This window comes from Hypanus sabinus, chromosome 10, assembly GCF_030144855.1.
Source record: "Hypanus sabinus isolate sHypSab1 chromosome 10, sHypSab1.hap1, whole genome shotgun sequence".
Classification (NCBI taxonomy): Eukaryota; Metazoa; Chordata; class Chondrichthyes; order Myliobatiformes; family Dasyatidae; genus Hypanus; species Hypanus sabinus.
This window is the reverse complement of record NC_082715.1, coordinates 148371088-148386236: the sequence shown is the minus strand read 5'-3', so window position 1 is coordinate 148386236 and position 15149 is coordinate 148371088. Positions and strand designations below refer to the sequence as shown.

Genomic DNA, 15149 nt, shown 5'->3' with positions numbered 1-15149 from the left:
ATACACAATTACTTGTTTCTCACTTAACAAAATGCAAGCTTTGATATCCTATTTTTGATCAGAAAGAGAATGTAGCAGGTTGCTAACCTGCGTTATTTATAACTGTCAAATATTTGTCATGCCACAGATAGATTAATCCAACTTATGTCACCTCTGTATAAATTGTATATTTGATACCAAAATTTCATTACATGTGCTGGACTAAAGCCTAACAAGGTGCACAAATTTTGCAGTTGATGAAATGACCCAGCAATAACCAGAAATGTGATTTTCTCAAGTTTAAATCAATTTTCAATCACATAGCACTGAAAATAAGCAGAATGTTTGATTCAAAATGAAAAGAGAAAATGCCAAACAGTATCTGTGGAAAGAGAGACAGCTAGGTCCCAGCATTCAATATCTAGGCATACATGTTCTGTAAAACCTGTAAAACCTTATAAACGTAAAAACAAAACGGCTCCCTCAAAAAAATCTGTGGTTTTCAAAATCCATGGAGAAAATCAGTTTATCTTCATTGAAAGATTTGTAATGGATAGACACATAAAACTATGTGATATACTGTGGATTATTTGTCAACTGTAGATCATTCAATCATGCATAAATATGATTTCTATTGCTCGCAAACAATAAAATTTAAAATATATTTTATGTTTCTGATTCTTTAAGAAGCTTTATACTTGATCAGTGTACTTAAACATCATGGGACTTGTTTATTTCAAAAACAACCCCCTCTACATAATATGCTACAGATCCAGTACATATACTGCCTATACCATTCAGAAAACTAGTGGATATCCCAGGAATTAACTAATGCATAGGAAACTTCTGTCAAAAAATTCCTAAATATAATTGCAGAAAATATGGATCGTCATTACTGATTTTTTTTCAATAAAATCTAAAATGAATTGCAAAACAAAAAAAGTTTGAAATAAAATCTAATTAAGACAATATGGAAATGGAAACAAACAAAAATGTCTGTTAGACAGTCACCACAACAATATTACTGAACTCCCAGGTTGAACTGGCAAACTTGAATTTCCTAAACCTAGAAGGATTGTGATGGAGTTAATATTTTAATGATCAAAATACATATAATGAATAGACATTTCAGTCTATAGGAAGTATCAATTTTGACAAAGAATTAATATTGCTCTGCATTAACAAGATTATATTTGCTAAAATGTAATTCACTGTAGCATATTTATATGCTACAGCCTAGTGATTTACATCTCAGACGCTTGGTCTTGATCAACAGAATAGCTGTTGAGCTCAGTTATTTTCTAGGGACAGATAAAGATTAATGATTTCCAAGGATTTTGCTGTGGTAGCATGAAATCATACACAAAGCTTTTAGCCCACACAAAAATTTATAGAATACTGGGATCCCAATCATCAATGATGTCATTATTGGCCTTTCACAAATGCAATTATGTCTTACCATAGGTATCCTTCAAATTCAAATATATGTCTCTTCCTCTTAAAAGCTAACATCTTTGCTTACATCAATCTCCTTGCAAAGCACACCACGCTACAACCAATTCATGACTAAAATGTAACAAAATAAAAGTTTAAATGATTGTCCATTTACCAATAATTATCTCACCACAATAATCTTCTGCTATTAATTCCAAGTAAATCTTTCAAGAGGTTAAAATTTTCTAATAAGCTCAAAGTAATCTAGTCCATGCTTCTTTTATTAAGAACTCTATAATACTGGCCAATACATACAGCACAATCATTGTCAAATTCCAGTCTGGACACATACTGACCAAAATCTGAATTTATGATAAATTAGTACTGATAATTTCATTCTTACTAACTAAGAAGCAAGACATTTTAAGAGCTTTATTAATTCTTCAGTTATATTGCTTTTGATTGTTCCATTGCCTTTTCTCAAATGCATAGGAGATAATCTTCAAGCAAATGGCTGAGCAATATAGGGGAAAGCTTAACAGTTTCTTCCACAACTCATGCCTCTACACGAAAAGTTATGATGTCACAGTTTAGGACTAATCTCCATCAAGAGGTATTTCTAAAAATTCATGGTTCACACTTAACAAATTGCTCAGCAGACAAGTAGGAACAGAATGAAAACTAACATACACAAATTCTAATTTCACAATTAAGGAAAAAATATCTTGGATTATTCATTTCATAACATTAATAACACCAATTATTCTTAAAGGACAACACTAGAAATATTTCTATTTTCCAAACACTAGAATTTACCACTATTATCCTAAAATAAGACATCAGTTTGAGTCATAAAACATTTATGCCTTTAGTTTTCTCAAAACACCATTTTTTTTCTCACTCTGCCAAATTAAAATTTCCTACCTGCAGGAATCTCCGAGAGCATTTCTAGAGCTAAATGCATATTTCTACGACAAATGTCCACAGGATCATTGAGCAGATCAGCTAATGGTAAAATTACATCATGATCCATAATTGCAAACCTATAGGAGAAAAAAAAATGAATAAAAATTAACATGCTGCAATAAATCTATGATACTATCATGAGGATAGCTGTTTTGCTCTTGTTAGTAATGCAAACACATTTTGGCAACTAGCTAAAATTTTACAAAGTTAATATTTGGAAATGGATTTGTAGTATTTCTTTACAATAGACAATAGACAATAGGTGCAGAAGTAGACCATTCGGCCCCTCGAGTCTGAGATCATGGCTGATCATTCACTAGCAATACCCAGTCCCTGCCTTGTCCCGATATCCCTTGATTCCACTATCCATCAGATATCTATCTAGCTACTGTTTACGTAATTAAACTACTTGCACACATCAATAGCTCATCAAAAATAATTATATTAAATATGATAATAACAACTCATGATAAAATAAAAATTCATTGGTCTATTGCGCAACATTTCAGGCACAACGCAACTTCTGGACTAATGGCACTTTGAATAACAGATTATTTTCTGATAGTTTTCAGTTTGGTTTCATAAACAACAACATGATACACCTAAATTCTATTTTATTGGTTATAATAAGAAAACATTCTCATAAAAGTGATTTGTATCTGTTTCTTTTATACTTGAAAGGCAAGATGGTCATTATATTCCAGGCCCATTGTCATTGCTCTTTTTCTTCAAAACAAATAAAGCAAAATAGAATATTTAAGCCAAGTATCATGTTCTTCAATCCCAACCAAAATGGGGCAGAAAAACAGCAGTAAGTGAGAAAATAAAGTCTACCATGAGATCATTGTCCCAATCTAAACTTCATTTCCACCAAACCCTCTGGGATTGCTCAATGCAAATAACATTTGGTAGATTGATGGGGAGGAGGGGGAAGGGGAGGGGGAAGGTCTGTTTCTCATTATATTTCTCTGCACCTCTTCCTGTTATACACAGAGAGGTTCCTGTTATTAGGATGTCAATTTAGGTCTATATAAAAGTTACAGGAAGCACAGTCAAACAAATGTAGAATTGGAAACTCAGTGCAGAGTGGTAGATTTGCTTTAGTCTCAAACCACAACTGATAATCAGCATACGAGGTGCTGACCATAATTCTTATCAGTATGCATCTGCTTTAAAAGAAAAATTCATATTTCTCTTGATATTGATACAAGATTTGGGAAGCAACATTGTGTGGAGCAACTGGAGACTTGCCTTTTCAAGATTAAAGGTCTTCCATCTAATCTCTCTGAAATTTGAATACTGACTTCAGATCAGGGAAAGTTTTAAATAAATCCAAGCTAATTGGAACAATGCTGCTGGGAATAGGTGAAATGACACTCAAAACAGCTGCTCAGGTTGACTCTGTGGTTAAGAGGACATACAGTATATTGGTCTTCATCAATTGTGGAATTGAATTTAGGAGCCGATAGGTAATGTTGCAGCTACATAGGACCCTGGTCTGACCCCACTTGGAGTACTGTGCTCAGTTCTGGTCGCCTCACTACAGGAAAGATGCGGAAGCCATAGAAAGGGTGTAGAGGAGACTTAAAAAGTATGTTGCCTGGATTGCACAGCATGCCTTATGAGAATAGATTTAGTGAACTAGGCCTTTTCTCCTTGGAGTGACAGAGGATAAGAGGTGACCTCATAGAGATGTATAAAATGATGAGAGGCATTGATCGTGTGGATCAATGCTATTTCCCAGGGCTGAAATGATTGCCACAAGAGGACACAGGTTTAAGGTGCTGGGGAGTAGGTACAGAGGAGATGTCAGGGATAAGTTTTTTACTCAGAGAGTGGTGAGTGTGTGGAATGGACTGCCGGAAACGGTGGTGGTGGCGGATATGATAGGGTCTTTTACGAGGCTTTTAGATTGGTACTTGGAGCTTAGACAAATAGAGGGCTGTAGGTAAGCCTAGTAATTTCCAAGATTGAGACATGTCTGTGGGCTAAAGGGCCTGTATTGTGCTGTAGTTTTCTATGTTTCTAATGGTATCAATTATTAAGGCACATCGAGCTTATGCAGTATAATGAATGTAATGCTAAGCCATGATTTACTCTAAGCCCCCCAAACATTGCTCAGTGAAAGAGCACAATTCTTCTGGTTTTAAATGAAGGCAGAGAATTCCTTCAAGATAACTCTCTTATGAAAATATATCCTCTGGGAACATTCCAAAAACTTTTTATGTGGCATTAATTTCATTGATTCCTAAAAAAGGAAAAGACCTACTGGAATGTGTATCGTATAGAACTATTTCTTTATTGAATGTAGATTTTAAAATTCTCTCTAAGATTCTAGCTAATAGACTTGAGAATATTTTGCCTAATGTTTTCTCAAATGATCAAACAGGATTTATTAAAAATAGGTACTCTCATTTTAATATTCAAAGATTATCAAATATCATTTATTCCCCCTCAGTCAAAGAATCTGAATGTATTGTATCTCTGGATGCAGAGAAAGCCTTTGATAGGGTGGAGTGGCCTTAGTATTACAAGTTTTGAAGAGGTTTAATTTTGGCCCAGGATTTATTTCCCGGATTAAATTGATTTACCCTGCCCTGGTGGCTGTGGTTATAACTAATAATCAAAAGTCTCCTTATTTTAGATTATATAGAGGAACCCATCAGGTTCTTAGAGATACCATCAATACCTTCTTAGAGATGGTATATATAATTATCTGGATAGACAGGGTCTGATTGAGAACAGTCAACATGCACTTGTGCACAGAAGGTCATGTTTGACAAATCTTATTGAATTTTTTGAAGAGGTTACGAGGAAAATTGTCTATATGGACTTCAGTAAGGCCTTTGACAAAGTTCCACGCGGAAGGTTAGTTAGGAAGGTTCAATCGTTAGGTATCAATATTGAAGTAGTAAAATGGATTCAACAGTGGCTAGATGGGAGATGCCAGAGAGTAGTGGTGGATAACTGTTTGTCAGGTTGGAGGCCGGTGATTAGTGGTGTGCCTCAGGGATCTGTATTGGGTCCAATGTTGTTTATCATATACATTAATGATCTGGATGATGGGGTGGTAAATTGGATTAGTAAATCTGCAGATGATACTAAGGTAGGTGACATTGTGGTTAATGAAGAAGGTTTTCAAAGCTTGCAGAGAGGCCAGTTAGAAGAGTGGGCTGAATGATGGCAGATGGAGTTTAATGATGATAAGTGTGAGGTGCTACATTTTGGTAGGAATAATCCAAATAGGAGATACATGGTAAATGGTAGGGCATTAAAGAATGCAGTACAACAGAGTGATCTAGGAATAATGGTGCATAGTTCCCTGAAGGTGGAATCTGATGTGGATAGGTGGGGAAGAAAGCTTTTGGTATGCTGGCCTTTATAAATCAGAGCATTGAGTATAGGAGTTGGGATGTAATGTTAAAATTGTACAAGGCATTGATAAGGCCGAAGTTGGAGCATTGTGTACAGTTCTGGTCACTGAATTATAAAAAAGATGTCAACAAAATAGAGAGAGTACAGAGAAGATTTACTAGAATGTTACCTGGGTTTAAGCACCAAAGTTACAGGGAAAGATTGAACAAGTTAGGTTGAGGAGGGACTTGACAGAAGTATTTAAAATTATGAGGGGGATAGATAGAGTTGACGTGGATAGGCTTTTTCCATTGACAGTAGGGGACATGAGTTGAGAGTTAGGGGGCAAAAGTTTAAAGGTAACAGGAGGGGGAATTTCTTTACTCAGAAAGTGGTAGCTGTGTGGAACAAGCTTCCAGTATAAGTGGTAGAGGCAAGTTCGGTATTGTCATTTAAAGTAAAATTGGATAGGAATATGGACAGGAAAGGAATGGAAGGTTATAGGCTGAGTGCAGGTCAGTGGGACTGGGTGAGAGTAAGCGTTCGGCACGGACTAGAAGGGCCGAGATGGCCTGTTTCCGTGCTGTAGTTGTTATATGGTTATATGGTTGTCCTTTTAGTCCTTTATTACTTAATTTGGTTTTAGAACCACTTGCTATCGCTCTTATAGATTCTAATTCTGTGCAGGGTATTAAGGAAGGGGATAAATTACATAAGGCTTCGTTATACCTTTTAATACCTTTTAATATTGCTAAAAACCATTTCAGTTACCTTGGTATCAAAATTACTAAAAATTTTAAAGACCTATATAAGTTTAATTTCTCCCCTCTAATTGAATATACTCAACGTATGTCGATGTCATTGATAGGTCGAATTAATGCTATAAAAATGGTTATTTTACTGAAATTTATATATATATACATATATATATATATAAATATATATTTCAAGCAGTTCCCTCTTTTGTTCCAAAAATTTTTTGGTAAAATAGATTCTATGATTTTGTCTTACATTTGGAATAACAAAAGCTCCAGAGTGAATAAACTTTTATTGCAAAAATAAAAAAAAGATGGAGGACTGGTCTTACCAAACTTTAGATTTTATTATTGGGCAATTAATATTCATTATATTACTTTTTAGATTTATGATATAGATAACCAGGATCGCCCTCCATGGTTACATTTGGAGGAAAATTTGGTAACAGGGTTTTCTTTAGCTTCTCTATTAGGAACTCCACTTCCTTTTTCGTTCTCCTGAATAGGTAGACAAACTCTCAACCCTAATGTTAAACATACTTTAAAAATCTGTTTTCAGTTTCGTAGATGTTTTGAATTAAATAATTTTTTTACTCTCTAGTAATATTTATTCTAAAATTTTTTTTGTTACATCTGTAGCCCCCTCCTTTGTGAGAATCGCAAGATTACTGTTGGGTTGGGTCAAAAGGGGCCCAGGAAATGGGAAAAGAGACGTGCAGGCTGGCTCATTTCCCCAGCAATGTAAAGCTATGGGACCTGGCCGTTGTCTCTTGGAGACCAATTTGTGGATAGAGCTACTATACTATGTGAACGCCTTCAGGCAAAGTGGGCTGGTTGAGGGAGAGAGTGCACACCCCCAACCTGATTGACATCTACGACCCTGCGAGTCAGGATAAAAGAGGGTCTGTAGGAACAGTCCCTCAGACGCACCAGAAGAAACGTTAAGCGACCATGTAACAGCAGGAAGTCATCTGAAGGAAGCCACGGGCATTCGATTCCGTGGCTGGAATTGGTGGCTGGAACCACGGAAAACAGCTTTTAGCTACCAACGGGGAAGCCTGCTCCCCTGACTTAATGGATTGGCATCATAAAAGACCTGGGGCAAATTTAAACCGCATCACTTTTAAACCCAACTACGCTGCAGCTTGAACGAACTGATAGTGACTGTTATCTTTCCATCGGACAATACAGTAACCCCTAGACAATGATAGAGCTATTTCTTATTGGTTATTATTATACCGCGCTTAGATTTAGTATTGACAACGTATATTATCTGTATGTTTGCATTAATCTTATTTTTGTGCCCTTTATCAATAAATACTTCTAAAAATAGTACCATCAGACTTCAACGGACCTCTCTATCTTTGCTGGTAAGTGATCCAGTTACGGGAATTCGTAACATTTTAAACCATCAACTCTAGATAAGGATTTTTTAACATGGAAAACTAAGAGAATAAAAACTTCTTTAGATTTGTTCTTACAGGATTGTTTAATGTCTTTTTCGCAGTTAATGGATAAATATGACATCTCTAATACACAATTTTTTTAGTTAATTACAGGTTAGGAATTTTTTACATGATTTTCTACCCAATTATCCCTTTGCCTATTCTTCAAATTTGGCTTATGCTATTTTTCAGCTTAAACCATTTCAAAAACTATTAATAGCTATCATTTATAAACAGTTAATGAATGCTTGCATGTGGCCTAATGATAGGGTTCAAAGCACTTGGGAAATAGAACTTCAATGCACTTTCAGATTATCAATGGAGTAAAATTTATTATCTAGTTAATAATTCATCTATCTGTGCATGCCATTCCTTAATTCAGTTTAAGATAGTACATAAATTGGCACATATTTTTCCTAATATAATCCCTATTTGTGACAGGCGTAACACAGAGGTGGCTACTCTAACTCATATGGTTTGGTCCTGTGTAAGTATAAACAATTTTTGGAGGGATGTGTTTAGAATACTATCTAAAGTTATGGATGTGGATGTTCAACCCAATTCACTTATGGCAATTTTTGGGATTATTCCAGAGGAAGTCGGTAGAGTATCTGCTTCTGCTCAGCATGTGATAGCCTTTTCAACTTCACTGGCTAGGAGAGGTTCTAATCCGCCTACTATTTTTTATTGGTTCTCCTCCGTTATGTCATGTCTAAGCTTGGAGAAAATTAGAAGCCTGACGTTTGATATATCTTTTAATTTTGAGCAAGACTGGCGACCCTTTATTCAATAATTTCATATGATTTAATTTATTTTATTTATTTATTTTTCTTTATTCTCTTTCGGGAAAATCCTTAACCGTGAAGGTTCGGAGGTGACTGGAAAGATGTTTTCTCTCTTTCTTTTTCTTCTAATTTTATCCTCAAATGGACTGCCCAATCTTTCTTTTCTTTTATTTCCTCTTTTTTTTGTTCCAAATTAGTTTAGGGTTTTTTTTTCCTTTTATTAAATAAAATTTTCCAATTTTTTTTTTATGATTTGTTAAGAGGAGTTGTGGTGTTTTGATTATATTGTATATATAACAGCGTAACATTATATCTATCTGATTTTGACAATATATACTTTTATTTACTGCTGTTTATATGTCTTTTGTATTATCTGTTTGCTAAACTTCTCCACTGATTTGTATTTTTTTTACTGAAAATCAATAAAAAGATTGAAAAATGAAATGAGAGGCATTGATCATGTGGATAGTCAGAGGCTTTTTCCCAGGGCTGAAATGGTTGCCACAACAGGACACCGGTTTAAGGCGCTGGGGAGTAGGTACAAAGGAGATGTCAGGGATACAGTTTTTACTCAGAGAGTGGTGAGTGCATGGATTGGGCTGCCGGCAACGGTGGTAGAGGCGGATACGATAGGGTCTCTTAAGAGATTTTTGAATAGGTACATGGAGCTTAGAAAAATAGAGAGCTATGGGTAAGCCTAGTAATTTCTAAGGTAGGGACATGTTCCGCACAACTTTGTGGGCCGAAGGGCTGTATTGTGCTGTAGGTTTTCTATGTTTCTATGTTTAAAAAAGAAAAATCATTTAAGAGGCAACTGGACAGGTACTTGAATAAGTAAGGTATGTAGAGATATGAAATTAATACAGACAAGTGGAATTGGTATAGATAGAGATGATGGTAGGCATAGATATGGTGACTGAAGGGTCTAGTTCTATGCTCTACAGCATAGGTGTCAAACTCAAGGCCCGCGGGCCATATCCGGCCCGGCGTACAATTATATCCGGCCCGCGAGATCATGTTAGATAGATCGATTATTTTAATTATTAATGGCCCGGCGATATGAAGCCTATGATTGTAAGTTAATACCAATCATAAAAATAATGCTTGCTCAGCAGTCTTCTTCATAAGAAACGGAATTTGTGAAGTGAAACACTTTGTAGTTATAGCAGAGACTGAGACACATGAGAACAGGCTGAAAAAATGGAGGCATTGAAAGCTGCGTTCGCACGCGCCCGACTGATCCGGCCCACATGAAGCTGCATTTTGCCCAATCCGGCCCGTGACCTAAAATGAGTTTGACACCCCTGCTCTACAGTATTACGTCTTTGTGACTCTAAAGGCTGAAGTACAATCTGCTCTTCTAATCAGTTGTCTCTTTACATCCACTTCAGAAAGCACAATCCCACCTAGTTTAGTATCATTAATTAATTTATAAATATAACATTTAGCCCTAGTTAAATCACCAATACAGATCATGTAAAGCTGGCCCCATAGTCATAGTTTACTAACCAGAGAATGACTCCATGCTTTTTATCCAATACCCAATTCTCAATCTATGTCAGCATATTACTACCAATTACAATTGAATGGTTTACTCTTAGCCTCACAAGGCTGACCTTGCACCTTACTGCCTATCTGCACTGCACTTTGTAATATAAAAGTTTATTCTGCCTTCTTCTCTTTTCTGATTCAGATTCAGATTCAGATTCAGAAATCCAATGAAATGAAATCCAAGATGGCGGTGCGACGCAGCTTGCAGCGGCCACTCCAGACCTGATTATCTGTTATTTGTGAAGTGGAGTGCCATGCACAATCATAATTGGATGAAAAACAGACGTGGGAGCACGGAGGAACATCTGAAAATCCCCAGGAAGACCTTCTTCGTTGCTACTGCTGCTGTGAGGTCCAGGTCTCTGCTGGGAAGAACAGGCCCCCAGTCCTCGGGGTCGCATTGCCAATGGCCATTGGCGGGAGTTCTTAAATCGCTCAGCAGAGGATGGTGTTCAGAGAAGCTGTGCCAGAGGGGATAGTCGGAGGCTCGGAGGTTCGACGGACTCGGAGTCCGCTGCGGTCAGGTCACTTTCGGTGTGTGCTGCATCTGCGAGGCTGAGTCGGGCGGCACTTTCATTGTGTGCTGCATCTGCAAGGCTGAGTCAGGCGGCACCGTGGAACTCCATAGCGGGGGTATTCCCTTCTGCTGCCGGCGTGGAATGACGAGTCAATACTTATAGCCTTTCAACATCTTTGGACTATTTTTACTGTGCCCATGGTCTGTTTTTTATGCTATTGTTTGCACTGTTTTAACTATATGTTGCATATATGTGGTTTTGTGTAGGTCTTGCAGCTTTAGTTTTTGGTCTTGTTTGTCTGGTGGGATTGGAGCTCCTTTCCAGGGAACGTGCTAAGATGGTAGCGCAATATTAATACACAGCAGCCTCTCTAGACACTGGATTGGGGATTGCCAAAAGTTACGTGGATTTTCTAGTGTAGTCCGTTTTGTCATGTGTTTTTGTGATATCATTCTGGAGGAATGTTGTCTCATTTTTTAACTGCATTGCATTTGTGGTTTTTAAATCACAATAAACGGAATCTGAGTCTGAATTTTATTGTTTTATCCAGTACTACCTCAATGCACTTTTGGAATGAAGTAGAACCATAGAACATTACAGCACAGAAACAGGCCTTTTGGCCCTTCTTGGCTGTGCCGAACCATTTTTCTGCTTAGTCCCACTGACCTGCACCTGGGTCATATCCCTCCAAACCCCTCTCATCCATTTACCTGTCCAAGTTTCTCTTAAATGTCAAAGGTGAGCCCGCATTCACCACTTCATCTGGCAGCTCATTCCACACTCCCACCACTCTCTGCGTGAAGAAGCCCCCCCCCCTAATGTTCCCTTTAAACTTTTCCCCCTTCACCCTTAACCCATGACCTCTGCTTTTTTCTCCCCTGGCCTCAGTGGAAAAAGCCTGCCTGCATTCACTCTATCTATACCCATCATAATTTTATACACCTCTATCAAATCACCCCTCATTCTCCTACGCTCCAGGGAATAAAGTCCTAACCTATTCAACCTTTCTCTGTAACTCGGTTTCTCAAGTCCCGACAACATCCTTGTAAACCTTCTCTGGACTCTTTCATTCTTATTAATATCCTTCCTGTAATTAGGTGACCAAAACTGCAACAATACTCCAAATTTGGTCTCACACCAATGTCTTATACAACCTTACCATTACATTCCAACTCTTATACTCAATACTTTGACTTATAAAGGCCAATGTACCAAAAACTCTCTTTATAACCCTATCTACTTGTGACACCACTTTTAGGGAATTATGTATCTGTACTCCCAGATCCCTCTGTTCTACTGCATTCCTCAGTGTCTGACCATTTACCTTGTATGTTCTACCTTGGTTTGACCTTCCGAAGTGCAATACCTCACACTTGTCCGCATTAAACTCCATCTGCCATTTTTCTGCCCATTCCTCCAACTGGTTCAAATCCCTCTGCAAGCTTTGAAAACCTTCCTCACTGTCCACTACACCTCCAATCTTTGTATCATTAGCAAATTTGCTGATCCAATTTGCCACATTATCATCCAGATCATTGATATAGATGACAAATAACAATGGACCCAGCACTGATCCCTGTGGCACACCACTAGTCACAAGCCTCCACTCAGAGTAGAAATTCTCCACTACGACTCTCTGGCTTCTTCCATTGAGCCAATGTCTAATCCAATTTACTACTTCTCCATGTATACCTAGCGAATGAATCTTCCTAAGTAACCTCCCATGCGGGACCTTGTCAAAGGCCTTACTGAAGACCATGTATACAACATCCACTGCCTTCCCTTCATCTACTTTCCTGGTAACTTCCTCGAAAAACTCTAATAGATTGGTTAAACATGACCTACCATGCACAAAGCCATGCTGTTTCTAATAAGTCCCTGTCAATCCAAGTACTTGTAGATCCTATCTCTTAGTATTCCTTCCAATAATTTACCTACTACTGATGTCAAACTTACCAGCCTATAATTTCCCAGCTTACTTTTTGAGTCTTTTTTAAACAACAGAACAACATGAACTATCCTCCAATCCTCTGACACCTGACCCGTGGATATCGACATTTTAAATATTTCTGCCAGGGCCCCTGCAATTTCAACACTAGTCTCCTTCAAGGTCCGAGGGAATACCCTGTCAGGTCCTGGGGATTTATCTATTCTGATTTGCCTCAAGACAGCAAGCACCTTCTCCTCTTTAATCTGTATGTTCCATGACCTCCCTACTTGTTTGCCTTATTTCCATAGACTCCATTCCATTTTCCTTAGTAAATACAGATGCAAAACACCCTTTTAATATCTCTCCCATTTCTTTTGGTTCCATACATAGCCGACCTCTCTGATCTTCAAGAGGATCAATTTTATCCCTTACTATCCTTTTGCTCTTAACATATCTGTAGAAGCTCTTAGGATTATCCTTCACCCTGACTGCCTAAGCAACCTCATGTCTTCTTTTAACCCTCCTGATTTCTTTCTTAAGTATTTTCTTACTCTTTTTATATGCCTCAAGCATCTTATTTCCTCCCTGTTGCCTATACATGTTATACATCTCTCTCTTCTTCTTTATCAGAGTTCCAATAACTCTTGATAACCAAGATTCCTTATTCTTATTCACTTTGCCTTTAACCCGGACAGGAACATTCAAACTCTGCACTCTCAAAATTTCTCCTTTGAAGGCCTCCCACCTACCAATCACATCCTTGCCAGAGAATAACCTGTCCCAATCTACGCTTTTTAGATCCTTTCTCATTTCTTCAAATTTGGCCTTTTTCCAGTTTAGAACTTCAACCCAAGGACCAGATCTACCTTTATCCATGATCACGTTGATACTAATGACGTTATGATCACTGAAACCAAAGTGTTCCTCTACACACACTTCCGTCACCTGCCCTAACTCATTTCCCAATAGGAGATCTAATATTGCATCCCCCACCCCACCCCCAGTTGGTACATCTATATATTGATTTAGAAAACTTTCCTGAACACATTTCACAAACTCTAACCCAGGCATGGGCAAACTATGGCCCGCGGGCCATATGCGGCCTGTTAAGCTTTTTAATCCGGCCCGCAGAACTTGATGAAATTATATTAATAAACCTTGTTAACGTTTTTTCCCCGCAATTCTGGCGTTTTCCCAATAGATGACGCACTCTATATACATTTGTGGCGACCCATTTCCTGGCACATCCAAACCGGCTCACAATTAGCCAACATTCCGGCTAAGGGAGGTAGCCTGCAGGGATTTGAGAGCACAGAGCTTTGGAGCCTCTGCGCCACAGTGGGGGGGGGGGGGGGGTGCAAGTTGAGGGAGGTTTAAAAGTGAGGCTGGGGATTTCGAATAAAGTTTTTTTTCGACTGCAGTTACCGACTCTGTGTCGTAATTTTAGCGCTACACATTGACCTTTGTTGAGGTGCAGCATATTACTCCACATTTGTGCTTTACTCTTTGTTCGGCTCGACCTATTTGTGTGAACAGGCGTTCAGCATCATGAACATCAACAAAGCCAGCCACAGATCCAAGTTAACTGACCAACACCTCAGATCCATCCTGAGAATCGCCACAACAAAACTAAATCCAGACTTTGATGCGCTGGCTAAAAAGGGAGACCAACAACACTGTTCCCACTGAAATTAAAAATAAGTTTCTTCGTTGTGTTATGTAAAAAATGCATTTGAAAATATTTTTTTCAATAAGCCTTACATGTTACATGTCATTTCTGTTAAGTGATGGACATGAGTAGTGCGCAGGTGCACGTACGTTCTCAAAATAAAAAATGCGCTCCAGATCAAATAACACGCTCCGCATACTGGCGCGCTCTCACTGTTCTGACATTGTGAGGGTCGTTGTTGAGTTTTGGCACAGGGGACAATTGAATAAGAAGGAGCAGGATAAGTAGACCTGCATCTCCTACCGTTTTTGAAATAAAGACAGGCAGGAGGAGAGTGATGTTGATAATATCTTGAAGGATAACAGAATTTTCAGTGCTTTAAAATAATAACTGTTACTATTTAAAAAAGCTGTATTTTATTCATTTAATTTTCAGTGTTTTAAAAGTCATTTCAATAAATAGCTAAATACCATGGGACTTCAAAGACAGATATTTTGTTGTAATGCATTTGTTCATTTTCAATTGAAATTAAAGCACATGTTTTCTACGTATCCCATGATATTTTATTTTCTCTTATGAGGTGTATTACCAAAACACTCCGTCCACCTGCTCCTGGTCCGGCCCCCCTGTCAACTTTTAGAACCCATTGTGGCCCACAAGTCAAAAAGTTTGCCCACCCCTGCTCTAACCCATCTAGACCTTTAACAGTATGGGAGTCCCAATCAATGTGTAGAAAATTAAAATCCCCTACAATCACAACTTT

At 37.9% G+C, this 15149-nt stretch overlaps 1 protein-coding gene across 1 annotated transcript in view; it reads right to left on the bottom strand.

The window, feature by feature from the left end:
• The window catches only part of rsph14 (radial spoke head 14 homolog), a 728187-nt gene that overhangs the window by 690819 nt on the left and 22219 nt on the right, over positions 1-15149 (bottom strand). Inside the window, exon 3 of the mRNA XM_059983229.1 lies at positions 2338-2456. Within this exon, the coding sequence (XP_059839212.1) occupies positions 2338-2456 (119 nt within the window). The remainder of the gene's footprint in view (positions 1-2337; positions 2457-15149) is intronic.